Source organism: Chiloscyllium plagiosum, unplaced genomic scaffold (genome assembly GCF_037043375.1).
Source record: "Chiloscyllium plagiosum isolate Xiang-an unplaced genomic scaffold, Cpla_swu_hap1 HiC_scaffold_26, whole genome shotgun sequence".
NCBI classification, from domain to species: Eukaryota; Metazoa; Chordata; class Chondrichthyes; order Orectolobiformes; family Hemiscylliidae; genus Chiloscyllium; species Chiloscyllium plagiosum.
In genome coordinates this window covers 18,614,375-18,642,334 of record NW_028270164.1, presented here as the reverse complement: position 1 = coordinate 18,642,334, position 27,960 = coordinate 18,614,375, and the positions used below count along the sequence as shown (strand labels likewise).

At 40.9% G+C, this 27,960-nt stretch overlaps 2 protein-coding genes across 2 annotated transcripts in view; one reads left to right on the top strand and one right to left on the bottom strand.

Annotated features, from left to right (window-relative positions):
* Window positions 1-11,089, bottom strand: part of LOC122563123 (decorin-like) — a 66,995-nt gene extending 55,906 nt beyond the window's left edge. The window contains exon 1 of the mRNA XM_043716570.2: window positions 10,958-11,089. The gene's annotated coding sequence lies outside the window, so the exon portion shown is untranslated. The remainder of the gene's footprint in view (window positions 1-10,957) is intronic.
* The window catches only part of LOC122563122 (lumican), a 409,094-nt gene that overhangs the window by 341,321 nt on the left and 39,813 nt on the right, over window positions 1-27,960 (top strand). Inside the window, 1 exon segment of the mRNA XM_087973534.1 lies at window positions 24,237-24,876. Coding sequence (XP_087829660.1) covers window positions 24,664-24,876 — 213 coding nt within the window. The 5' untranslated portion in view covers window positions 24,237-24,663.

Below are 27,960 nucleotides of genomic sequence, written 5' to 3'. Positions count from 1 at the left end.
GCGTGGGTTTGCTCCGGTTTCCTCCCATAGTCCAAAAAAATGTGCGGGTTAGGTGAATTTGCCGCGCTAAATTGCCTGTAGTGTTAGGTGAAGGGGTAAATGTAGGGGAATGGATCTGGGTGGGTGGTGGGTCGGTGTGGACTTGTTGAGCTAAAGGGCCTGTTTCCACACTGTAAGTAATCTAATCTGTTGTACATTTAACATACTGACGACATTGACTTCATGGCATAGAGAGAGATTCTTTTTGTTGTAACTGGTCATTTCTCACAAAATAAATTCAATAATCCATAAGGGAACTAGAAGTGGAGGATAGGAAAACAAATCTTATGAACTATGTCTTTTTTTTTTGCTTGGTATAAGTTAAAGTTTGAACTTGGGGCATTTGTACTGCTTCCGGCTGGGTGCTGGTAAAATCTATACAAGATGCTAAAGTATATCATGTAGCACGCACTGCTTTTAAGACAGCCTTTGAACAATAGGTTCTTTACTATTCCCTGGCAATGCATGTTCACTTGTCCAACTGGAAAGGAGCTTAGATAACAGCAGAGAGCTGCTCCCCTTACCGAGGTACTGATACTCAAACAGACGAAAAAGATGTGCTCTTCCACCTGTAAGCGAGGCAGTGGTCTTGCCTCGTCTCAACCTTTGTCCTGTGGCTAAGCAAGTTGCTGAGGAAACGGCATCTCCTGCAGCTGCTGGCATTAGTGTGGACTTCTCCTTTAGTTTTTCGTCAGAGGTGGAAGGTGAAGCTGTGTTAACTGTCACTCCTGCTATGTCCAAGGTGGTGAACCACAATCAGAAGTGAGTGAAGGCAGCATTCACCAGTCAGCTAGTTAAGAGCACTCTATCAGGGAAGGTGTGCTATGTGTAGCAGCCTCTTATCTGGCCATGGATGGAGCTCATCAGTATCACTAATCGAAGGCTTCTTAGTCTTTCAATTTCACCAAAGGATTGCTCCCACTATAAATCCATATTGGTAGACAGTGTTTGGGAATCCTTTATGTTTAAATACAGAATGTCAGCTCAAAACAGAAGTTAAGTACCTTATACGATACTTGAATACTTTATTGCGCTGCTGAAGGTAAAAGCAATGACTGCAGATGCTGGAAACCAGATCCTGGATTAGAGTGGTGCTGGAAAAGCACAGAAGGTTAGGCAGCATCCGAGGAGCAGGAAAATCGACGTTTCGGGCAAAACCCTTCATCAGGAATACAGGCAGAGTGCCTGAAGGGTGGAGAGGTAAATGAGAGGAGGGTGGGGGTGGGGAGAAAGTAGCATAGAGTACAATAGATGAGTGGGGGTGGGGATGGAGGTGATAGGTGAGGGAGGAGGGTGGGGGAAGGTAGCAAAGAGTACAATGGGTGGATGGGGGTGGGATGAAGGTGATAGGTCAGAGAGGAGGGTGGAATGGATAGGTGGAAAAGAAGATAGGCAGGTAGGACAGGTCATGGGGACGGTGCTGACCGTCCCCATGACCTGTCCTACCGGCCTATTTTCTTTTCCACCTATTCACTCCACCCTCCTCTCTGACCTATCACCTTACACTGCTGAAGGACAATCCTTCTCTTGTCTCCAATCCTGCCTTGCTGAAACCTGGAAACATGTGGGATGAGGTTGGGATCATATACTGGTGTAGGAGGCATAACTCTCCAATTGTAGCCAAACCCACCCCTCTATTCAAAATCTCTCTTTATTTCTCATTCTCCCAGTTCACTCTCTACTTCAGTTATTCCTGTTTCTTTCTCAGTCTCTAAATCTCTTTCAATATATACAGTCAGTTCCAAGTTTCCAAGGGCACAATTGCCGTCAACAGTTCATTATTAGTTCTGGCTTCCAACAAGTTTGTAAGCAGAGAATCTGCAAACTAGAGATGCTGAGGAAACTTGCCCAATGAGGGCCAGCAATGTAAAATCCTTACTCAGCAAATTCTGGCCAATTAATTATTACTTTGCATAAGTAAAATATTCAGTAATTCCTTGTGCAAAAGTAATTGACACAAATCAATGCAGTTTATGGTTCCATAATCACTTACGATTGTTACATTTTCATATTGCTCATAAATTTTAGTTTTCACTTGATAGAGGTATCAAATTACTGAGTTGTCCCAATTTGTGAGGAAGAGAAGGCAGTTCATTGGATTGACAGGATTTTATGTCTCAGTAGGACAGCCATACGAGAGTGACTATGACCCAGACATTCTGATGGCCAGGCAGTTGTTGAACCTGTGTAGACTAGAGTTGTGTGTTGGCACAATGCAGGATCCATGATGCAATAGAAAATTGAAGTATCGGATGGGCAATTGCCCCAGAAAAATATCAGGATTTGGAGGGTTTCACTTCAACTAAGCTAATAGTTATCCAGGAAATTTAGAGGATCGAAATCTGGGTAATGATTGAAATGACCATTTGATTCAGCACTGATCATGCCCCTCCTCCCCAGCTTCACTTCCCCAGACCCCTCCCACTTGGCTCTTGGATCTCAAACAACCACCTCCTGATTAGACAGCACCCTGACCTAAACCAAATCTACACTCACCCATGACCCATCAATGCTGGCACCAATATCCCCTGCTGTCCCACCAACCTGAGTCCTACTCACTACCCAGACCTGACACTTCCTGTTGTGGTGGGCTGACATCCCTCTGTTTGAGCATCACCAAAGCCCCCAGATCCAACGCCCAAAGATACCAGCCTGGCTCTCCCAGAGCTAAGATCTTTCTTGCCCCTCCCCTCTTCATGCCTCCTCCACCTGAACACTGACCCCTCTGGCGAACTGACCACCCCAAGATCCAACATCCCACACTCAGCTGGACCAAATACCTTCAGCCACCATTCTAAGCCTGCCAGGCTGGATACTACCTCCTCCAGCAGGCTGGGTCCCTCTTCTCCTCCCTGGACCCAACACCAACCTTCCATCCTGACCTACTCTAAGCACGTCATCGCTAACATGGCTTTCCAGGAAACTACCCACCTGGCACACTACATCATTAGCTACCCAGCAGGCACCCTTGTCCTCCACTTATATTTCACAGTTATGTTTCCTACATCACTGTCAACATGCCTTTGGGACTTTTTAACTCCTGAAGAATAGCAAGAGATTTCATGAAAAAGGGGTGTGCCTCGACCAATGAGATTTCTCCTGTACTGAGTGAATTTTGCCCTGAGTGAAAGTTTCCAATGGATGTGTTTGGGAAAAGCCAAACTTAGAACCTTGGGCGGAAATCTGTACAAGTTGTATGAACTTTCAGAAAGCTTTTGATAAAGTCCTACATAGGAGGTTAGTGAGCAAAATTATGGTGCCTGGTATTGGGGTCAAAATACTAACTTGGATTGAATGTTGGTTGGCTGACAGGAAGCAAAGAGTAGTGATAAACAGCTCCATTTCGGAATGGCAGGCAGTGATCAGTGGGGTACCGCAGGGATTAGTGCTGGGACCGCAGCTTTTTACAACATACATTAATGATTTAGAAGATGGTATTAGTAATAACATTAGCAAATTTGCTGATGATACTAAGCTGGGTGGCAGGGTGAAATGTGAGGAGGATGTTAGGAGATTACAGGGTGACCTGGACATGTTAGGTGAGTGGACAGATGCATGGCAGATGCAGCTTAATGTGGATAAATGTATGGTTATCCACTTTGGTGGCAAGAACAGGAAGGCAGATTACTACCTAAATGGAATCAATTTAGGTAAAGGGGCAGTACAAAGAGATCTGGGTGTTCTTGTACACCAGTCAATGAAGGTAAGCATGCAGGTACAGCTGGTAGTGAAGAAGGCTAATAGCATGCTGGCCTTCATAACAAGAGGGATTGAGTATAGAAGCAAAAAGGTTCTTCTGCAGCTGTACAGGGCCCTGGTGAGACCACACCTGGAGTACTGTGTGCAGTTCTGGTCTCCAAATTTGAGGAAAGACATTCTGGCTATTGAGGGAGTGCAGCGTAGGTTCATGAGGTCAATTCCTGGAATGGCGGGACTACCTTACGCTGAAAGACTGGAGCGACTGGGCTTGTATACCCTTGAGTTTAGAAGACTGAGAGGGGATCTGATTGAGACATATAAGATTATTAAAGGATTGGACACTCTGGAGGCAGCAAACATGTTTCCGCTGATGGGTGAGTGCCCAACCAGAGGACACAGCTTAAAAATACGGGGTAGACCATTTAGAACAGAGATGAGGAGAAACTTCTTCACCCAGAGAGTGGTGGCTGTGTGGAATGTTCTGCCCCAGAGGGCAGTGGAGGTGCAGTCTCTGGATTCATTTAAGAAAGAGTTGGATAGAGCTCTCAAGGATAGTGGAATCAAGGGTTATGGAGATAAGTATACTGATTAAGGATGATCAGCCATGATCATATTGAATGGTGGTGCAGGCTCGAAGGGCAGAATGGCCTACTCCTGCACCTATTGTCTATTGTCTATTGTCTATTGAATGTAATGTTTAAAACTACATTTGTTGTCTTTAAGAATTCTGACTGTGAATGGGATATTGGCACCAATATGTTTATTCTCCAATGAATCTTCACATTGATGTGCTGCTGCATTTGATGAGATGGGCCATGAGAGTATATTACTGAACTTATTTTGATTTGATTGTTTATTTTGTGATCATCTTAAATGTTTTTCAGGAACAACATCAAAACTTTGCAAGAACTGAAAGAAAAGTCTCAGAAGCAAAAGCAAACTCTTACAGGATAAATCGAATGTAGTGAAATATATCGTTTCATTGAACATGAATTTCTTCCAAAATCTCAGCAGATTCTTAAGGACTCTTTAGGGTTGGAATTACATCCGCTTTGAGATTAAGTTCAATTCATATGATTATAATTATGCAGTTTTACTCTGTCATTTAGTAATATAGAATAACATGAAGCTGAGAGAGCAAGGTAAGCTTTTCCCTCAATTCTGGGAGCTTTCACTGTTGAGATCTCTCTGCAGTTTTCCAAATCAAGATTCACTGAATATTGACCTACAGCATCAATAATTCAGATGAATGCAATGAATTGAATTGAATTGAATTGAATTGAATTGAATTGAATTCATTGTCACATGTACCAAGGCACAGTGAAAAGCTTTGTCTTGCGAGCAATACAGGCAGATCTCATAGTTAAGTAGCATAGTTTGCAAATAATAGGTAAACAGCAGCAAAAACAAAAACACAGGTACAGGCAAATGTTAAGAGTTTGTGAGTCCATTCAATATTCTAACAACATTACGGTAGAAACTGTTGCAAAACCAGCTGGTGTGTGTGTTCAGGCTTCTGTACTTTCTCCCCAGTGGTAGAGGTTGTAGAAAAACATTGCCAGGGTGGGATAGATCTTTAAGAATGCTGGCGGCCTTTCCTTGACAGTGGGCCTGATTCTACAGATGGGAGGTTGGTCTTTGTGATTGTCTGGGCCACATTCACCACTCTCTATAACCGTCTCCGATCTTGAATGGTACATTTGCCATACCAGGTAGTGATACAAACAGACAGAATGCTCTCGATGGCACACCTATAAAAGTTGGCAAGCATATTGGTTGCCATGCCAAATTTCCTCAGCTGCCTGAGAAAGAAAAGGTGTTATTGGGCCTTTGTAACCAGTGCATCCACATGAAGAGTCCAAGAAAGCTTGTTGTGGATGACCACTCCCAGGAGCGTGACACTCTCCACTCGTTCCACCTCTGTGCTGTTAATGTGTAGGGGGCTGACTAACATCCTGCCGAAAGTCAATAATGAGTTCCTTGGTTTGCTGGCATTGAGGGATACGTTGCTCTCAATGCACCATTTTTCTAGATTTTCCACCTTCTGTCTGTAGTCTGTTTCGTCGCCATCTGACATTCGACCAACTATGGTGGTGTCATCAGACAACTTGTAAAAGGCATTAGTCTGGTATTTGGTGACGCAGTCATGGGTATACAGTGAGTACAGTAGGGGGCTGAGTACTCACCCCTGGGGGACTCTAGTGTTATGAGTGTTATTGAGAATGAAATATTGTCCCCAATCTTCACTGATTGTGGCCTGTGGGTCAGGAAACTGAGGATCCAGTTGCAGAGAGTTGGACTTAATCCAAGATCACTAAGTTTAGTAATCAGTCTCGAGGGGATAACAGGGGAAGGCTGAACTGTAGTCAATGAGTAGAATTCTTTTGTAGCTGTTCTTGGTGTCAAGATGTTCTAGGGAGAAGTAAAGGGCAAGTGATATGGCATCTGACATGGATCTTCAAGACCAGCCAATTTCTGTTGGTACTGTTTTGATTATTGTTGTAGTTTTAACTTAGTTAAATTGATATGTTCACTGTTTTTGGATATCTTTCAAATTCACTGGATAAATTCAAGGAAGAGACATGTTAAACCCTTAGCTGTAATGTTGGCAGACCATGAGGCACCACTAATTAAGTTCTCTTTCTCCATTGCAATGAAATGAAAACATTTAGATAGCAAGATGCTCAAGGGAGCATCACTTGAGCAACCTAATTAAATATTGACCTAATTCGTGGTCAACAGTGGCTGGAAGCTTGGGGCACAATTCTATGATTATATGTTATATATGTAGGCAATATCCAAAACTGCACAACCCATAGATTATTTGCAATACACAGAAGTCTTTATATTTTTGAGTTATTGTTGTCTTTACAGACATTTTGCAGTTCAAGTGTTTGCCTCTAAGAAAGTCAGCAGTTAAAACAAAATCAAGGTCCATTTTCAAATGAGAGCCATGGCTTGTTTATTTAGAATTGCTTTTAGAAACTGCAAGACAAACTGGAAACCTCACTTTGTGCAAAAAGCACAAGTGGAAAGATATACCGGTTAAAGTAAAGCGTTATCTAATTGATGCCTTTGCACACGGTTAAAGTAATGCATGTCAAAGGACAACTACAACAATTACCTCAATAACTAAGGGGAGTCTCTAAAAAGTGACTGGAAGCAACTCAGTAATGTCCAAGGTTCTTTCAACCATATCCAGTGGCCTTAGTTTCATTTTTCTTGATCTGTTCAAACATGTGCTTCATCTCAGGAACCTGTCTTGCAACTGTGGCAACAGTGCACTCTTTAATACATCTTGCATCGTCATTGTAGGCCAGAACTGAATTACTGAAATAAGGATTTGATCATGAGGACTCAAACGCCTGTTCCAAGCATTCCCTGTAAGCCATGTGGCTGGGTGCAGCAAGTCCTGTGCATAGCTTGATTGCAGCATTGGCTTCCAGTTCTGAAAGTTGCTGATGAGCATGGATCTCAGAGTCCTGTGCAGCTGGAAAGAAACATCAAGGAGATCCTGTCCTGCTTCATCATCCAATAAGACTATGGCTGATTTTTAACTGAAACTCTACTTTCCCACCATGTCCTCATGTGCTTTGTTTCACTTTGTGTTCAAAATTGTGAACTGAATTTTATTGTTGAATTTTTATCTAAATGAGTCTAAGAAAGGAAATGGTGCACAATGAGATCTTGATGCATCAGCTGAGTTAGTCCACAGAATGGTTGAATCTAAAATTCTACAGCAACCTTACAGAGTTCTGATATTGCCTGACTATTTCTAGCATTTTCTGTTCCTTTCAAAGATCACTGTGCATCAATAAACTCGACTTGGAAAATAACTCACAGAAACAATTGTTCATTGTATTGTGTATTATTCTGTAACAGTAAGTGTTAAAACACCAGCGTAGCAGCCTTTGTCAAACTGGTAACAAAAGTCTTCAGTTCTTTGGGAGAGTGTTTGCTTTGTCCATCCACTTCCTGGTTATGAATTATTCCATTCTGTTCCTTCACTAAAAATAACATTTTTTCTTAGTCAAAATATTAAATAGTACTCAAGTGTACAGTCTAGACAGCAATGGTATGTGTTAGCCACAAAGCACTCACCCATGGTAAGAACTCATAGCTGTCTTTTAACTAGGTTACGTTCTCATTGTGTAACATTCTAACCTGCTTCTGAAGCTGAGTACTCATCCACTAAAACATATCTGACTTTTAAACAAATAAGAGTCTGGCACATGTACTAGTGCGGTCAATATATTGGTGTTATGAAAATACCTTCATGGAACTCTCGAATTTATTAAAAGTTACATTATGTTATTTGAATATTTTAAAAGTGAAATGTTCCTCTAATTTAGCAGTCTTTCTCATCTTACATTCTACACATAATAAAAATATAAACAAAATAACAAAGGTAACAATAATTTTGAGTATACACTAATCTTTACCCTGTTATGGTCACCTCTTGAATTGAAAATGATATTTGTTTGGAGGAGGTAATTTTAAAAATCTTTACCCACTTGTGAAAAGTTATGGAAGATGAGTTTCAATTAATGCTTCAACTGTTTGTCTGCTTTTACCTGATTTTCTGAGGATTTTTGCACTTACAGCAGGATAGCCAATGCGAGAATTCAATTCCTAATTCAGTTGTATCTCAGCCGGATGAGGTTTCATTATTTCCCATTCTTCATACACTAAAATACAATCAGACAACTGTTTTGACCCCAATAGATTTTTGGTCTTCTGTGTGAGACATGAACTGAAGTTGAGGAGGTGAGTGAGTAGTCAGTTCACAGATCACAATCGCAGCTGCAGTCACGTGGGCTTTTGGAAGATCTGTAAAGCCAAAAGTGCGCATTCAATTCTGGTACCAACTGAGGTCACCATGAGGGTCCTGCCTATTCAATCTCGCCCATTTGCCTGAGGTGTGGTAACTCACAGGTTAAACTACCACCAGTCATTGTATTTAATGAGAGAGCAGCCCTACGGTCCTCTGGGACTATCTGACTTTACCTTTACCTTACGATTGACCAAGCTTGACTCGCAATCCCCTGTAGGACTACCAGATGTGGGCTCATTGTCCCTTTTAATATGTGTTTCTCTCTAATTATTGCAATGAAGCATTTTCTCAAAACCAACACGGTCTTGTTCATGCACTATCTAAACACACACAGTTCAGAGGCATGTGGACTCTGGTTAACAGCTATTTCGGTCACAGCTAATAGTTAACACTGAAAGTTACCTGTAAGTTAGCAGAACTTCTTAAGAAGCTGAAGCTGACCAAAAATGTATAATTCTAGATTTAAACTTGACTCCCTGAACTCAGTCTTATCAATCTGCCACACATCTCCTTGTATCATCATGCTGCATTAGATTTGAAGCTGAATTCATAACTGAAAAATTCATCGGGCATTCAGTGGAGAACAAACCTCTGCCCTGCTGATTGAACATTATTTCAATTGCTTGGGACTTTGCCCTGCCTGGTGGATGCTCTATAATTACAAACCTGAGGAGGGAAGCCATTTCAATAGAGACTTCAGGCTAAGCCATATCTAATAACCTGCACTGAAAACACAGCTCACATTTGGACAGCCATGATAAAGCAAGCCACAGAAGACTTGACAATCCATAGCATTCTAAAGCAATCAATGACTAATCTAAATAAAACAACCCGCAACATTTTCTTTATCTCCCAAAATTGCTCATCTCCCAATGCGAGAAGCTGGATATTACAAAACACTCCAGGAAGTGGATCAGCATCCTCAGCAAAAATGAATCAAATCCTTCCCTGTGCATGCCCTAATTTTATATAATGTTTATGTTAAAAACCATCCATTAGCTTCTGAGAAATTACTTGCAGACAAACTGATTGACAAGTGGAATGTAAACATTATTTCTTCCCACCTTCAGTCACAGAGAGAAACTTCATTAGAAACTCTCGGTTTGTAACGAAGAGAAATCACTTGAACAAGTCTTATAGATCCAGGAGGCATCTGATTGCAATGTTCTCAGTGAGACACATTAATGGGCTGGACATGTTTTTGATCAAACTAAGTTTTAAGTTTTAAAAATAAATACATTCTTGTATACACAAATAAAAGCAAATCAAAACAAGTAACGTAACTAGGGCCAAATACGATAAATATGCTCCTTGTACTTAACTACTAAGATTTCTTCTGTGTACTGTCTAGCAAACTCACAAATATGTTTATAAAAGGAACAGATTTATGAATTAAATGCATGAAGGAATTTTTTGACCCAAATCAGACTTTAGTATTTCTTATGACCTAACTTTGAGGCACCTTATTCTACATCCACCATTATTAATTGCAAAGGAATTCCTTGACTATGTTGCTTCTCCTTGAATATGAAGACCAATGTGTGAATATTTAGATACACAGATATCAGATTGTGAATGAAGAGCCCCAGTCTGCACCTTTTAATACAGTTGGATATCACATATGAAACAAAATATTCTAAATGCCCTCAAAAGTCAATGAATTAACTAACTCCATGCTCATAGAATCATGCAGGACTTATAGAGTCATAGGGATGTAGAGAATGGCAACAGACCCTTTGGTCCGACTTGTCCATCCTGACCAGATATTCGGCGTTAATCCAGTCCCACTTGCCAGCATTTGGCCCATGTTCCTTTAAACCCTTTGCATTCATGTACCTATCTAGGTGTTCTATAAATGTTGTAATTGTAAAATTGACTGATTGCACTGGCCCCAGCTCTTTTAAAGAGCTTTCCAGTTAGTCCCACATCCCTGCTTTATCCTCATAACCCTGCTAATATATAAGTATATATCCAATTCCCTTTTGTACCTTAGTATAGAACATATTCTTTATCAGTCTCAGGAAATGTATTCCAAATTCCCACAGCTTGCAATATAAGGGCATTCACTCTTTCCCTCACTCTTGGCTTTGTTATGAATTATCTTCAACTTAAGTTCCCTATTTACTAATTCTCCTGCATGGTGAAAATGATTTCTTTCTGGTTAAAAAACTTTATCAATGAAGTGTAAAAATAAGTACAAGTACCTATTTTGCTCAAATTAGATAGGATCAAAATTGGGTTGCCCCTCATTGCTGAGAGAAATATTTAGTCTTTGAACATGAAGTACCAGTGCAGTTTTTAATGGACTGTTACAAACGAGGTGTTGAGTTGGGAACACAAATAAGGCAGCTTCACCGCTCATTAAATACAAAAGATGTTCCATACCTGATAATGCTCAAGTTTGATCTTCAGAATGTCAGAATCTGGATTAATTGAAGGCTGCAGATTTAATCCATTAAGTAGTGGCTGAGGGACCAAGGTTCTCCTTAGTTCAGTGAAGGTAACAAAAAAACCAAAGACGTGCAGGGTCTTTATCTCACAACCTCAATTTGTGTGGAGCTGGTTCACTAAATAACAGTGGCTGGAATCATATGGAAGTGATAAATGCTGTATCAAGGCCAAGAGTAAATTTTATGGCCTAAGCTGGTACTTAAAATCTCCAGCCCCAGGGTGTGCTGAGGTGGAACCTTTCTGTTCTATTTTCTTATGCAACATTTGGTTATCTTTAAGGTGTCATTTGGCCAGTTATTGTTGGTTTCTTAGAAACATTTAAATTTTTGTGATGATTGTCATGACCTTTCTTAAATACTGATTAAAAATTCAATGCCATACCAACATGCCTTATTAGAAGCACTGACTTTCAAATAGGTTTCAAAATCTTTCTGTGAAACATTTCTCTGAAATTTAATTATAAACAGTCATGTCGTTGAAAATAATGACTGATTTCCACAGTATGCTGTGATTGCCTGAACAAGGAAAGTCATTAAAAAAGGGTTGTGAACATGCTAAAAATATTAGGAATTAAATTTTTGATGGAAATGAGTGAGACAGAGTGGGAGAGTCATTTTACCAATTGAGTTGTGCTTGCTTCTAAGAGTGTGACATTAAACTTGTACTACAAAATGAATGTGTCTCATTGCACTGAGAACAACAACATGTACTTAGGTAGCAACCTTAACATAAACAAAAATGTCACTGAAGGTATGGTGACATAGCTCAAAGTTGGAATGTATTGTCAGCAGTAATGGTATGCAAGATACTTTGCAATGGTCTGACATGGAAAGAGGTGAGGTAGGTACAAGGGAATTATATGGAGAACTCAGACAGTTGCTGACATCTTCATAAACATGAAACAAACAGAGGGAATGTTGAGAAAACTCAATAGGTCTGGCAGTAGTGACTGAAACAGAGTTACCATTTTGAGACTGGTATGATTCTTCTTCCAGCATAACGACTTTGAAACATTAACTCTGTTTCTCTCTCCACAGATTGCTGTCAGACTTGCTAAGTTTCTCCAGCATTTTCTGTGTTTGCTTCAGATTTCCAGCATCTGCAGTATTTTTTTTACCTTCCTAAGCGTGTCCTGTTTACAGATGAATGCAGCACATAACCACAGTGAATTTGGACTAGTTATGCGTTACTTCTTGTATTATGAGAAGGTAGATCTGCATCTGTGAAGAAGAATGAGAAGACAAATTTGGAGTTGCAGTGAGTCATATTCTGATTTGTCTCGTTCACTACCACCAATCCTCCTTTCTCAATGCTGAGTTTTGGTCTGTCCATTTAGTGTTGAAGGATAGATTACCAATGAGTCTTAACAGAAAATACATGTGTCTTTTATAACAAGGTTAAAAATCACAGCACCAGGTTATAGTCCAACAGGTTTATTTTGAAGTACTAGCTTTTAGAGCACTGGTCCTTCGTCAGGTAACTAGTTAGGGTCACTAGTTACCTGAAGAAGGAGCGGCGCTCTGAAAGCTAGTGCTTCCAAATAAATCTATTGGACTATAACCTGGTGCTGTGTGATTTTTAACTTTGTCCACCCCAGTCTCCACATCATTATATAGCAAGATAACTATTCTTCACCCCAAGGTCTAAACTTCCTCAACAAGTTCTTTATTTGATTAATAATAGATTATTACCAGGATATTAAACAATCCTGGGATAGAGGAAACAAATTTTGGCAACGGCTGTAATAGAACATCTGATTTTTGTGCACTCCATTGAAGTGCATGTGGAATGTGCTGACATAAATGTTGACCTAATGGGCACATTTTATCAAGGTGTGGGGAAAGCAGAGCCCCATTGAAAAGGCAGAATTTAATGCCCTTCCTCTGAGGTGCGGAGTCATTCAATCAGCAAGACCAGTGTCAGCTTAGAGTGGAAAGCTTGTAGACAGACAGACTTCCTGGTCCCATTGCAAATTAAAGACCTTACACTGGCAATTATTGCCCACATGAATTCTCTTAAAGTTAAAGTCACATAGAGCGCATAAGAGATAACACAACAGAAGGCTCCGGAGTTTTCCTCCACACTGTAAACCATATGAAGACTGAACTTTGGTCCAAACATTAAAATTATTTTTAATTTCAATACTGTAGCAGTATTGTAGCTAAAAAGTTAAATTCTGCAATAACCTTGCCCAATCTAGTAATAGAATTTGAAAACTCAAGTGAAATGTAGTTAACATTGATACCAGTAAGTATGTTTCTGATTGTTGAATTGATTGAATAGATAATTCCAATTCAACTATATTGATTACTTTGCTCCAGGCAAGCAATAGTTTTGATTTCTGTTCTATACAAAGGGACTGTAGGATAAATGCCATTGACCAACAAAGAAAAGTAATGCAGAACAAAATATTATAGGGGTGCGAGCACTGTGAGTAAGATGTGTGGCAGAATTGGACAAGAAGTTGGATGAGCACCACCTTGATGTTAGGAGCATCACACTCTATCTTTCCTGCTTCTCACAAGCAATGTGATAAGTTTCATGCTTGTTGTCAAGTACGGGAGATTATTGCCTGTTAATCAGCCCTTGCTGATGGACCAACATGCCCCAATAATTTTCTATCTTACCAATCTTGCCCAACAAGCTGTTTGTTGGGAAAACTCACCATGGAAACCAGAATGTATACCAAGTTGATGCAGCTTGCTTCTTTCGCTGGGCCATCTCCATCTTGCCGCTAAGCGAACTGCTCTCCAGGGCTAGCTGTTTCTGCTGAAAAATGCAATCACCCAGCTGGCAAACATGGACCAGACTGGCAGCATCTGGTGGTACCACCTTCCTCTGGACCAATAGCAATAAGAAGTTTCTCCTCTGGACCATCTTGTCCACCAGCACCTCCAGTTATCAGTGGGAGAATCATGGTGTTTTCCTTCCCTTCTCTGCAATGTTCCGACTGTGCCCATCAATCCACAGGGCAGCTTTGAGATACCAGTGCTCCTCCAGGTGCACTGTGGCCTTTTGAAGGTGGGGCAGATACAAGGGATGTTCATCTTTAGGCAAATATCTGCTGAATGAAAGTTGCTTAGTGAGCGGCTCATGAGAAGATGAGGTAGAAATCAAACATGAGGGACAACATTGTGACAGGTAATTCATGAGGTGAGTTGTATAACATACCATGATTAAACTCACTAGGTCACGTGGTGAAAAACCCTCCAAAAGCCTAATGCAACTTGGACTTAGCTGAAAAAAAGGAAGATTTAGCACAGAGACGTTTAAGCAGGTAAAAAGGGCAAGACTGCATATTTCACGAGCTCTGTTATATTGAGTTACTAATCAGCTCATGTTTCAGCTCTAAGCTATTCTGAAACAAGCAATTTCCATTCGTAATCGTTCCCATTGAGATTGCATCTTTCATGATCTGAATTCTGGGGAAATATCCATTAGACAAAAAGGGCGGCAGGGTTGTTCAGTGGTTATCACTGTTCCCCCTACAGTGCCAGGGTCCTGGGTTCAATTCCTCCCTCGGGTGACTGTCTGAGTGGAGTTTGCACATTCTCCCAGTGTCTGTGTGGGTTTCCTCCCACAATCCAAAGATATGCAGGTCAGGTAAATTGGTCATGCTAAATTGCCCAGAGTGTTAGGTGTATTAGGATGAGGGAATAGGTCTGGGTGCGTTACTCTTCGGAGGGTTGGTGTGGACTTGTTGTGCCAAGTGGCCTGTGTCCATACTGTAGGGAATCTAATCCAAAAATAATTCAGCAGGGCTGATCTCATTTTAGACAAAGTAACAGAGTTAAGACACGGAAGAGAATACTGTGTGGATGTTACAATGTTACAATGCAGGGACCCAACCCCATTTGATTGGCATGACCTGCAATTAGATGTCAGGCCATGAATTAGTTTGAGGTAAGATTTGTGGTCTGATGCGATAGAATGTTCTGCTTCAGAGAGCTGCTGACCAGCCTTCTCACACCCGACAGTACCATGAGCAATGGGAAACAAGATGCAAAGGAAACTGGCAAGGAGGATCATTTGAGATAAGGCAGTGGGGGAGGAGAAATGCAGGAAAGGGAGATTACCTTAGGGGGAATGCAGAGAACTCTGATTGGCACAGGGATGCCAACAGGAGGCACCACAATCAACAGGCAAAAGATTGTTTGTCTATTCCATTCTTACAGTTGTTAGGGGTGAAGTTAAGAAAGCTTGTAGATGACATTTTTGTGACCAGGCAAACATTTTGTGAATATGATGTTAATCCCTGGTAATCCCTTTCGCCTAACTTCATGGTGCTGCAATGTATTCATTTATTTGCTGTCATAAATTATTTATAAAAGAATTGCAAAATGCAGTTGTAGCTTTAATCTGTATCAGTCTCTTCTTGAATCATACATTTAGTCTCTTGGATTAACAGAAGTGGAAATATCAACACGAATAAATTAAAGTTCTTTTGTGTGAATTATCTAAAAACTGGTGCTGATCTCTTCCTTCCCTTCATGGGACATATTCCAACTCAATGTGGTACACAATCTAAGACCCTGAATAAAAAAAATTATAAAACTAAATGCATTTGTGATTGGCTATTTTATGATACAGACAATTTTTAGCGTTCAGCTCAACACCACAATGTTATAAAAGGGAATCACACAAAGCAGTAGTCATTTTGGAGTCAATTGACATCCTTTTGGTGGTCTCCCAACATTCTTCCCTCAGTTAGAAGATATCCTTCTATTCTCAGTAAGACGAGAGAGACGGCACTCCCACCTTAGAGTAAGAAGGTAAAGCCAGTTGGTTTGGCTCTAGTTCTCTTGGCTCAACCATCAATTGTTTTCCTTGATTGCAGAACAGCATTGTCCACAGTCCCAGGCAAAGTGAGGTTTACTTTCTGTCAGTGTCCTCAGCCGGTAACTGTTTTCAGGTTGACCTCATGACATAACAGAACGGAAGCATAGTTTTAAGCAGGGGCAAAATACAAGATCATTTGCCAGGAAAGAAATAAATTTGGATGGAGCTTAAGGAAAACACCCAGGTGAGCAATGAGAGACTCAGTAGTGGGGATTATTGGTCATTATCAATCTCATTACTACCTGGTCTCACCTCATTAAGATGGAAGCTCTCATTCTTGCGCCTTGTGGATAGAAGCCAAATGCTGAGAATTTCTGATATAAAAGTTTGAATGGTATCTGACAACGCCAGTTCATTAGTTGATCACGTGGATCTCCATCCTGGATGTCTGGCACCAACATTTAGGACATGCTCCATGCTTCATGGTAATTTCAGCCGGCGTAGGACTGGAACCCATGTTGTTGGCATCACTCTGCATTGCAAACCAGCCATCCAACCAACTGAGTTAACTGACCCCCATTGTTGGACAGGTTCAAGACTTGACACAGATATTTCACCTTAAAAATGTGTTGCTGGAAAAGCGCAGCAGGTCAGGCAGCATCAAAGGGGCAGGAGAATCGACGTTTCGGGCATAAGCCCTTCTTCAGGAATGAAGAATTCCTGAAGAAGGGCTTATACCTGAAACGTCAATTCTCCTACTCCTTTGATGCTGCCTGACCTGCTGCGCTTTTCCAGCAACACATTTTTAAGCTCTGATCTCCAGCATCTGCAGTCCTCACTTTTTCCACAGATATTTCACCAGCAAGGAAATGAAGGGTTATAGGTAGAGGCATCACTCCCTTAGCCATAGGTTAAAGGCAAACAGTACTTCTGTCCTGTCTTGCTGTTCAGTGCAGACACAAAGCTCTGGCAGTCTGTCCTGGTTGCCAGCAGACATTTGTCAAGGGAGTGGGCAACTTGCTATATGGCAATACCCAACCTCAGTCTCTCACCTATAGCATGGACCAGCAGCCCAAGTGGCAAACACACCTCAAGTGCATCAACCAATTGGCCATGTCACAAAGTCAAAGGGAGTAGTACTCAGTCAAGTCCAGGGGACTGCCATCTGTCAGGGAGTTCCAATGTAGTCAGTCTGATCTCAGTCCAGGGACACATACTGTCATTCAGCTTCTTGGGTAGTCACGGTCAGGATTGACTCCTCTGGGGGTGATGAGGAGTCGAAAAGTGTAGTGCTGGAAAAGCACAGCAGGTCAGGCAGCATCTGAGGAACAGAAGAGTCAACATTTCAGGCATAAGCCCTTCATCAGGAATGGTGGTGAGGAGCTGAATATCAGGCTTTGGCTTTCGACCCTACTGTGGGCCACTTTCTCCTGGAGTGAGACAACGAGAAGGATTGAGGGAGATGGAAATGGTTGGCACAACTGTTAGTGACAGTGTGGGGTGAAGGGTAAAAGCAATGAGCTATACTCGAGTGAGTAGAAGGTACAAAGACCATGCATGGTTCTGAGAGCGTTGCATGGGTGAAACTGAGTTACATGTGGTATAGTATGACCCTGGACGGTTAATGGGTGCAGTATCAGAGTACAGTGAATGTGAGGTAACAGTGAAGGATGGTGGCACTGAACCTGGAGAAACAGAGAAAGGCATTGCCCTGCCTCTGGCATTGCTGCACGTTTATCTGGAGAGTTGCCCAGGTGGCAACCACAGACCTGCCTGGTAGGTTAGAGGTTATGGCTCCCTTGTTAGTCCTGGGGAAGATGGCAGCTCTTCTCCATACCACCCCATTCATCAGGACCTCCAGGTGCCAGTCTGTAAAGTGAGGCAAGTGTCAAGGATGTGCAGGACAGATCCAGGTGGCCAAGGTTGACAGAGTGCACAATGGAGATGCTGGTGGTGGGAATGCTGGGATATCCTGGCAGGGGCAGGCACTTCCTGCAATGTTGAGTGGGAGAATGGGCTAACATTGAATGAAAGAGGCACCATATTGGTGTGGTTGGTTCTCGATAAGGCAAATTTGGGACAAACGTATGAGAAAAATCACTAAGCCTCATAGATTGAAACTTTCTATGAAAATCAAGGAAAATGACAAAAAGCCAAAATGCGGGAACTTTCAACCTTTAGCATATTAACACATTTTGACTAGTTTTATCAAGAGGAGTTTTCCCAGGCCCATTGAGGAAAATTTGAAGGTGGTGGAGCAGCAATGCATTGCAAAAACATGTGAGAGAAATGAATTACAACAATTTGTAGATATGCTCCCATCTCTCTGGCTGCTTCAGCCTGTTGCTCAGTGACCAGTGGTGTTCTAGGACCTCTGCTCTTTGTGATTTTTATTAATGACTCGGATAAGGAAATGGAAGAGTGGGTTAATAAGTTTGCCGATGACATGAAGGTTGGTGGAATAGCGAATACTGTGGAGGACTGTTGTAGGTTGCCATGGGACATTGACAGGATGCAGAACTGGGCAGATGGAGTTCACCCTGGAAAAGTGTAAAGTTATTCATTTTGAAAGGTTGAATTTGAATGCAGATTACTGGATTAAAGGCAGGATTCTTGGCAATATGGAGGAATAGAGGGATCTTGGGATCCACGTCCATAGATCTCTTAAAGTTGCTAATAAGTTGATAGGGTTGTTTTTCTTTGGCAGGGTGATTGAGTTTAAGGTTATGCTGCAGCTCTATAATGTTCTGGTTAGACCACACTTGGAATATTGTGTTCAGTTCTGGTCGCCTCATTATAGGAAGGATGACGAAGCTTTAGAGAGGGTGCAAAGGGGATTTACCAGGATACTGCCTTGGACTGGAAGGCATGTCTTATGAAGAAAGGTTGAGGGAGCTAGGGCTTTTCTCATTGGAACGAAGAAGAATGAGGGGTGACTTGATAGAGGTGTACAAGATGATGAGAGGCATAGATGGAGTGGATAGCCAGAGACTTTTACCCAGGGCAGAAATGGCCACGTGAGGGGGCATAATTTTAAGGTGATTGGAGGAAGGTTTAGGGGGGATGTCTGAGGTGGGTTCTTTACACAGAGAGTGGTAGGTGCATGAAATGTACTGCCAGAAATGGTAATAGAGTCAGATACATTAGGGATATTTAAGTGACTCTTGGATAGGCACATGGATGACAGTAGCTCAGTTTGATCTTGTGTAGGATAAAATATAGGCACAACATCGAGGCCTGTACTATGCTGTACTGTTCTATGTTCATCTAGGGGCCCCAGGCTGACTGTAATATCAGTATCCACACAGCAGTACATGGTGGGAATTGATTTTGCAAATGAGGCAACTATCGGATAAAAATGAAATGCTTGCAGAAGGGAATCTGCACAGTGTCCTTAAACCCAACAGCTCACAGATCTAGCAGTCTATGTGGTAGGACAATTAGGGGCAAATGGCACCTAGTAAAAACAACAAGTCTTCATAATCTATAGACAGAAGCTTATTATTACAGTGGGCACTGCTGTGAAGTACAGCACTCAGGATGGTTTTGTGCCTTCTGTCACCTTCAGCTTCCTCTCGCATTCATTCCCTTACTCCAGCACATTGTTCACTTCCTCAGGGCTCTCACAATAGCCACAGGTGAAGACAGACAGCCATCCTTTACATTACTCTTTCAGCTTCACCCTCTCATTTTCTCAGACTGCCCATTATTTCTAATGTGTGGCAATTCTAAAGATGGGGTGTTTAACTGGCCACCTCTGGAAGATTGCATCAGAAAGGAGGCCAAATTCAGCTCTGGTTAGAGAGTCAAGATCAGAGTGTTGCTGGAAAAATGCAACAGGTCAGGCAACATCCGAGGAGCAGGAAAATCGACGTCTCGGGCAAAAGCCCTTCATCAGGAATCTGGTTATAGACGCAGGAATGCAAAGGCTTTCCCTCTAAAAATTAAAACCCTAAAATTCAGCCCATTATATTTTCAGTCTGGTTACACACACGTTTCAGCAGTTCATGAGCAGCAAGGCATTTAGGTAGTTTCCAAAAACAGAGAAGCAAGAGGAAGTCCAACCATAACTTAATTTCTCAGGTTAGAATGTTCCTTTATTTCATGGTGAAATAAATAAAGATATTTGGCAACAAAGTTGGTTAGAAATAAACGGTATGCAAAACTAAGTTTCCTGCATTACAATTATCTACTTACAACAGAACACATTTGACAATATAAGATTTATTTTTGGTTTCATTTTTTTCCTGGTTTTGGTTTAAGATTTGGAAATTTTCTTTAAGAATAATGCACCAACTTGTCAGATTAATAATTGGTTAGTTCTCTGGACTTTACTTTTTTTTATAAAATACTCTATTCATAAAACACCCTGCAATGGTAATGAGCTTTGCAGCTTCTCACAGTTGTAACCATCCATATGGTAACTTGGTGGTTTGTTCCAATGTATAAATCAGACAATGTTGAAAATGTTTGACAAACTTCAAATATTGAAACTGTCAGTTATGGATGGAATGTGAAACCAAAACAAAAGGGCAGAGTCAAATTTGTAACAGAAATACTGTTCAACGTCTGATTAATTTTATTTTTCAAAATGGCAAACAAAGTTTTTCACTCAACCCTTCAAGTAATTCTATCAAAGAATGAAATGAGAAATAAAGACTTACAGAATTTTAATGAAAATATTACTTGCACACTGCAGTAAAATAAAAAGTAAGCCAAAAAAGAAGGAATTAGGGTAAATTTAGACTTAAGAGTTATAGTTTAAACACGTCATTTAACATAACATTAAAAGCATACAATGAATTTACTCACAAATCTTTCTGAACTGCTGTGGGTCTCCTTGGCTCCCTAGGTCTTTCTAGCTGAGTAATAAATACATAATTGCTCACAGAAGTAGCCCAAAGAAAATCAAAGAATATATTTTGAGGAAATGCTTTTGGTTAAAGCTTTTCTTATTCAAATACTGACTTTAGATCTAGAAAGATGAATCCTTAACTGTGCATTTCCTTTCCTGAAGGAATAATTTAATTTGGGCAGAGGCCAATTTTAACCCTTCCCAGTGACAATGGTCAATGGGACTTCATCAATCCTGCAGCAAAAATGCAAATTTCCATCCGATCCTGCTATTCTGACCAGAATCTAACAAGGATCTTTTTATAAATAAGCTTTTTTTATTCACTCATGAGATGTGTGCATCTCTGGCTTAGCAGCATTTATTATCCACCCCTAGTTGCCCTTAAGAAGCTGATGGTGAGCTGGCTTCTTAAACCACTACAGTCCATTTGCTGTAGGTAGATCCACAATGCCCTTGAGGAGGGATTTTCAAGATTTTGACCCAGCTACAGTAAAGGAAATGTGATATATTTCCAAGTCAGGATGGTGAGTGGCTTGTTGGGGAAGGAGCAGGTAGTGGTTTTCCCATACATCTGCTGCCCTTGTTCTTGTGGCTGAGGTTGTATGTTTTGAAGATGCTGTTTAAGGATCTTTAGTGAATTTCTCCAGTGCATCTTGTAGTTGATATACATAGCTGCTTCTGAGCTCTGGTGGAGGGAGTGTTTGCTTGTGGATGTGGGGCTAATCAAGAAGGCTACTTTGTCCTGGATGATGTCAAGCTTTTACAGTAGTGTTGGATTTGCATCCATCCAGGCTAGTGGAGAGTATTCCATCATGACTTACACCTTGTAGATAGCAGATGGGGTCTGGGGAGTCAGGAGAAAATTTACTTGCTGCAGCAGTCCTAGCTTCTGACTGGTTTTGTAGGTCAAGGGTTGTCACTCTCACCTCACTCTGGAATTCAGCTCTCCTTTGTCCATGTTTGAACCAAGGCTGTAATGATGTCAAGAGCTGGTAGAACCTAAATGGGGCATCATTGAACAGGTTATTGCTTAGCAGATTCTGCTTTATTGCGGTTGATGATAACCATCTTTTTACTGATAATCGAGAGTTGACTGATGGGTGGGCAGTTGACTGGGCTGGATTTGTCCTGCTTTTTGTGTACAGGACATAGTTGGGTAATTTCCCAAATTGTCAAGTAGATGCCAGTGTTGTCGTTGTACTGGAAGAATTATGGAAGTGGCATTTCTGGAGCACAATCTTCAGTTCTATTACTGGAATATTGTCAGGGTCCATAGCCTTTGCAGTAGCCAGTGCTCCAACCTTTTGTTGATATCACATGAAGTGAATTGAATTGATTAAGGACTGATATTTGCGGTGATGGAGACCACTGAAGGAGGCCAAGATGGATCATCCAGATGGATCATCTGGGGGCGGCACGGTGGCGCAGTGGTTAGCACTGCTGCCTCACAGCGCCAGAGACCTGGGTTCAATTCCCGCCTCAGGCGACTCTCTGTGTGGAGTTTGCACATTCTCCCCATGTCTGCGTGGGTTTCCTCCGGGTGCTCCGGTTTCCTCCCACAATCTGAAAATGTGCAGGTTAGGTGAATTGGCCATGCTAAATTGCCCGTAGTGTTAGGTGAAGGGGTAAATGTAGGAGAATGGGTCTGGGTGGGTTACGCTTCGGCGGGTCGGTGTGGACTTGTTGGGCATAAGGGCCTGTTTCCACACTGTAAGTAATCTAATCTAATCTTGGCATTGCTGGCTGAAGATTGTTGCGAATGCTTCAGCCTCATCTTCTACACTGGTGTCCTGAGCTCCCATAGCATTGAGAGTAGGGATATTTGTGGAGTCTCCTCCTCTAAGAGTCAGTTGTTTAATTGTCCACCACCATTCAAGACAGGATGTGGCAAGATTGCAGAGCTGATCAGCTGCCTGACCTCGCTACAATCTCTACAAGACCGACTCCATGTTCTGGCTTTCCCCCTCCCCCAACACTATCCTGAACACTCCTCCTCCTTGAGCACATGAGTTGTTTATGTTGTACCTCACCATTCTGTATCACTTCACAAAGTCATTAAGGAAGGTAGAAGCAAATCCTCACATTTCCATCTATGGAATTTGCTATTATCTGAAATTGCATTGTTGCATTATGTGATTTCAATGTAAAGTTGTTTCTTGCTACTAAGATAATGTTGAGGGATGGAAAGCTCTGTCAGTCAATCCCACTATTGAGCAACTCATTGCATCTTGTCCTTCTCTCAGCAGATGCTTGAATGAAATTAGTAACAGTTGTATTCAACTTCTTTCTGTTGCTGTGTCTCTTAACAGAGAGATTATGGAATATAAACAAATCACACTGACAGAACACATTGCTCACAATGCCAATCACAGAGCAGGCTCACAATGTGGTTAGCACCTAATAATGGCAGAAAATTTAGAATTTTATAACAAATGGACACCATGCCCACCAATTATACAGAAGGCAAAATGGTAAAGGTGAAAGATTTCATTTAAGCATGTTCAGTTAAATAAACTTCATGGGACAATTCCTTGAAACCAAGCACAAACTTAGAATTCCCAAACTGGAAAAAACACTGTGTCATGTGTTTAAAGGCGTTGTCAATGCTTCATCCAACACCTTCATGTCATGATGTTTAAAATTCTTGCCAATGAGCGTTATTTTTAAATGTTATATGTGAGAAGTTCTACAGTCTTCCTGCAATTTGACTTGTGTTGTGATACAGATGTGCTAAGACAGGCATTTACGCACATTTATGTCCAATTCATGCTGTCACTATTTACTCGAGCGAGAATGCGATTGAATCATAGAGCTCACAAGCCAAGTGTTAATTTAAACATTGTGCAAGTTCTTTCTTTTGAAACTTTAAATGACATAACATGCAATGAATACCTTAAATGCAATACACTTAAAAGACTCAAATCAGTTAGTAATAATATTTATAAGTATTAAAACACTCAAAATGAAAGAAAAATGTATTATCGGTCTACAATACAACAAGTCATTTTGTGGCCCCTATGAAAGATAACCTTGACAGGCTGAAGTTTAAGTTCGCTGTCAATGTTAGATATCATTTTACTTAAAGGCTAATATGCTGTGTACAGTGATTGAATGAACACATTTAAAATCCATGTTGGCACCTATACACAAACTATGTTTGTGATATCACAGGTACATGCATATTTCAAGTGTGTGTTGAATATACAAAAAAAGTCACTTAGTTCTATATGAAGTTGTGTTAAAAATTTGCCAAATTGAATTATCAACATCTCTCAGTTTAACAAATGTTAATAACTTGGGGTGATCATTTGCTGGCCTTTTCTCTGATTTACAATGCTTAAATTACTTAAAAGGTTACCTTGGCGTCTTCAAAAATTTCTAGTATATTGTTTTGAAATGCTCTTCTTGTTCAGACTGATGTGTTCTGAACACATTTGGAAGTATTCTGTAAGATCATAAAAGTTCCTGAGGGATATAGTAGAATTCCTTAGGACAAGAGAAGAACCATCTAGGCTGTTATAATGTCTGCTGTTATGATCTCTATTTAATTACCCTACATTATTTCTTTTGTTTTTACAGCTGTCTCTTCTTCAATTACTTTCTTCAAGTTGGAAAGCAGCTGGGCTAGTCTGGGAGGATGAGGCAGCCTCAAAGAGAAACACTGGTTCATGATACTTCTTTTGTATAAGCAAAGATAATGTAGAATATATATTTATCTCCAAATGGGATTTCCCCTTTCTCTTCAAGCCTGACTGCAGAAGATCAATCAATGACAGTGTTCAAACTTGAATCCAAAAAGTTACAATCCTTCTATTTATTTTTCTATATTTGTTTTGGGATGTGTACAACACCAGCAGAGCCAGTACTTATTGTCCATCCCTAGTTGTCCTTGACAATACTGACAATGACGGGAGCCGAATCGTAAAGTCTTATGGAATTGTGTTAAAAAGAATTACTTCAGCTGAAGAGGAACCTTTTTTTAAATCAATCTTGTCATCAAGAAATTATGGATACCCTCTGTATTAGTGAAAACTCAAATAGGCTCAGTATGGGTAGCACTATGGCTGAGAGGTTAGCACTGCTGCCTCATGACACCAGGGACCCAGGTTCGATTCTTCCCTCCATTGACTGTCTGTGTGAAGTTTGCACATTCTCCCTGTGTCTTTGTGGGTTTCCTCTGGGTGCTCCGGTTTCCTCCTACAGTCTGAAGATGTGCAAGGTAAGTGAATAGACCATGCTAAATTGCCTTGTAGTTCCTAGGGGATGTGCAGACTAGGTGGATTAGTTATAGTAAATTTGGGTTACAGGGATAGTGTAGTGGACTGGGTCGGGGTGGGATGTTCTTTAGAGGGTTATTGCAGACTTGATGGGCCAAATGGACTTTTTCCATGCTGTAGGAATTCCATGATTCAATCAGCAAATGGGTGGTGATTAGGGATGAATAATAAAGACTAGCCTAACCAATGGTGCCAATATCCTGTGAAAAACTCGGAAAACAATGAGTGGCGGATGGTCTATTCAGTAGAAGGATTGCATTTTCACTTCAAGTGAAACTTCCCATTAACATTCGACAACTTGCGTGGCATGATTTCACTTTTCCTAATATTCATTTGATTCAGTCACCAACTGTAATGAAGAATCCCAGTGTTCAGTAGCAGTGATAGAATTAACTAGCTCAACAACCAATTACATTGAGGAAATCTCACATACAGCAAAACCCAAAATGCATAGATTATTCTTCACTCTTAATTACTCCATTGCAGCTAGAGACAGTGATGTTGTGGAAATGTAATTAGATTAGCCTCAAGCTAATGTCCTGGGCGTGAGTTCAAATCCTACCATTGTAGCTGATGGAATTTGTACTCAACAACAATCTAGAGTTTCAAGAGCTTGCCTAATCGTGACTGTAAGCCAACCTTGATTTTTTAATTAAAATCCCATCGGCTTCAATAATGTTCTTCAGAGAAGGAAATCTGCCGTGCCTACAGCAATACGGTTTGACTTTTAACTGCCCTAGGGTTAATTAGGAATAGACAAGAAATGCTGGCCTAATGAGCGACTTCCAAATCTAATAAACAAATTAATTAAAAGAGAACAAAGTGGATAGATAAACTTTAGATACAAATCATCCATGATATAATTGAATCTTAGAACCATTTTGAAGGGCTGAATGGCCAACTCCTGGTTCTTTGCTTCTAAATTATTTCACATTTCTCTCAATATTGTGTAAATAACTTGTAAATTGTGACTAGCTTTTTAAAATTTTGATTAAATATGTCTAATTAACCTTTGTTAAATGCATTCATCTAACCAAGGTAGTTTGCACAATCTCACTAATTCTACATAGCTATTTCATTGCATTTTTTTGCATTTGATTTAATCTGTTGTATCATTTTTGTCATAGATTAGCAAAATGTGTGATGCAAGATCAACTCTGGCTATATAAGCAACTCTTATTTCTGTTCCAAGGATCTTCTATAACACAGGCTGGATGGTTTGGCAATCATTCCAATCTTTTATTTTATTGCTCAATTAGGCCAACAAACAGTATAATAGGCAGATCAACACCACAGGACTGCATCTTCAAACAGGAAAGTCCACAGGGCTCAATCTGAAAATAGCCTCTGGAGACGTCACTGGAAAGTATATTCCCGAAACTGCTTATGTGCGTCATCCACCTTAACTGTATTCCTTGTTTTCGGTTCAAAGGTTTATTAATGCTAATTTTTAGCCAAAAGAGTGTTCATTTGCATCCTTACGAAGAAACATCGAAGGTTATAATCTAAGCATATAGCTTCCAATAAAATGGCAACATCCAAGACATGGTTTCTTTATGGCAGAAACTGAAGCAGAAACTTATCAGATAATGGATAACATCTGTTCAAAAGAAAAAAGATGATTTATCTAGGGAGTTGATCAAATTTTCCTTATCACTGGCCTGTGCCTGTGGTGCACAAGCTCAAACAAGTAATCTCGAGCATTCTTTGATCTCGAAACTTCTTAAGGAGGAAGAAATGCTGATCACAGTTTCATTCCAAATGTGCCCAGCCTCTTTCTTTGATGGTATCCTTCTCACCTTTTCGAGTTTCAATCCATTGCATATTTCTCCCCTCACCAGATGGCACACTGGAAAATAACTTGCTATTTGTAGATGTATGGTATGAAGTTCTAGTTTTCCAGCTTTCCTTGATCTCTGTAGGAAAGCACTTAGCTTTTCCTCAATGAGCTGATTTTTTTTTCCACGGAGGCAGGAATCAGGAGTTGGAATCGTTTTTGGGTCAGAAACTTTGCCTCTCGTGGGAATCTGATTTAAATCACAATTTCCGTGTGAGCAAGTCTTAAGTGGTATCGAGATGCATTTCCTTTTTGCAGGCAGTGGGAGTGGGAACAGGTGGGTATCAAATGGAATGTGGGCTTTCTGTATCCTCCCCATGATTGAAGCTGCTGATTGTTCTCTGATGATGATGCCAAAGTGTTCCACAGCTCTGAAGATAAGTCATATTTCAGAGCAGAACTGAAGGATTGACACCTGACTGAATCTATGTCTCACTTCAGAGAGTGGCAGGAGAGGATTACCTGCTCATGGAGCATGGGCACCTTGGTGCCAACTTCCACCATCTTCGCCCTACTCCTGTCTCATTCCTGATCTATCCTCTTCCAGCACTTCTCTGTCCTCAAGGACTGCACCTCTTTACACAGCAGACCATTGATCCTGACAAGAGGCCATTGCATGGCACTGTCTGATCAGTCTGGGTGCAGAATCACTTTCAGAAGCCCAATCACTGTTCACTGGTTCTCCATCTGAGTAGATGGCATTGATTGTATAACAACTTTCTGAGGTTCCCTTAAAGTAATCATCTTTTCTAGAGAAATTTTCTGTCCCTAGGATCCCATCTATGCAGGTTGTAGGGTTAAACAGTTAAACGGTAAGGGAGTAAAAGTCTGTTCATTTGACAGATAGTCACCCAGGATCTTGGTGGGCTCATGGGTGCAGTCAATGGTACACTTAAGGGAATCAGCAATGATTAAAATATCCACTCTCCTCAGTTCCTGTGAGTTGCTCTGTTGACCCTCTTCTGAAGTCAGGGGTGATGTCCTGGTCCAGCTATGAAGGGTCCTCCAATCTGTACTCACCAGCCTTAGAGTCACAGAGTCATACAACTTCACAGCACGGGAAACAGACCCTTCGGTCCAACTCGTCCATGCTGACCAAATATCCTACATTAATCTAGTCCCATTTGCCAGCACTTGGCCTATATCCCTTCAAACCCTTTCTATTCATATATCCATCCAAGTGCCTTTT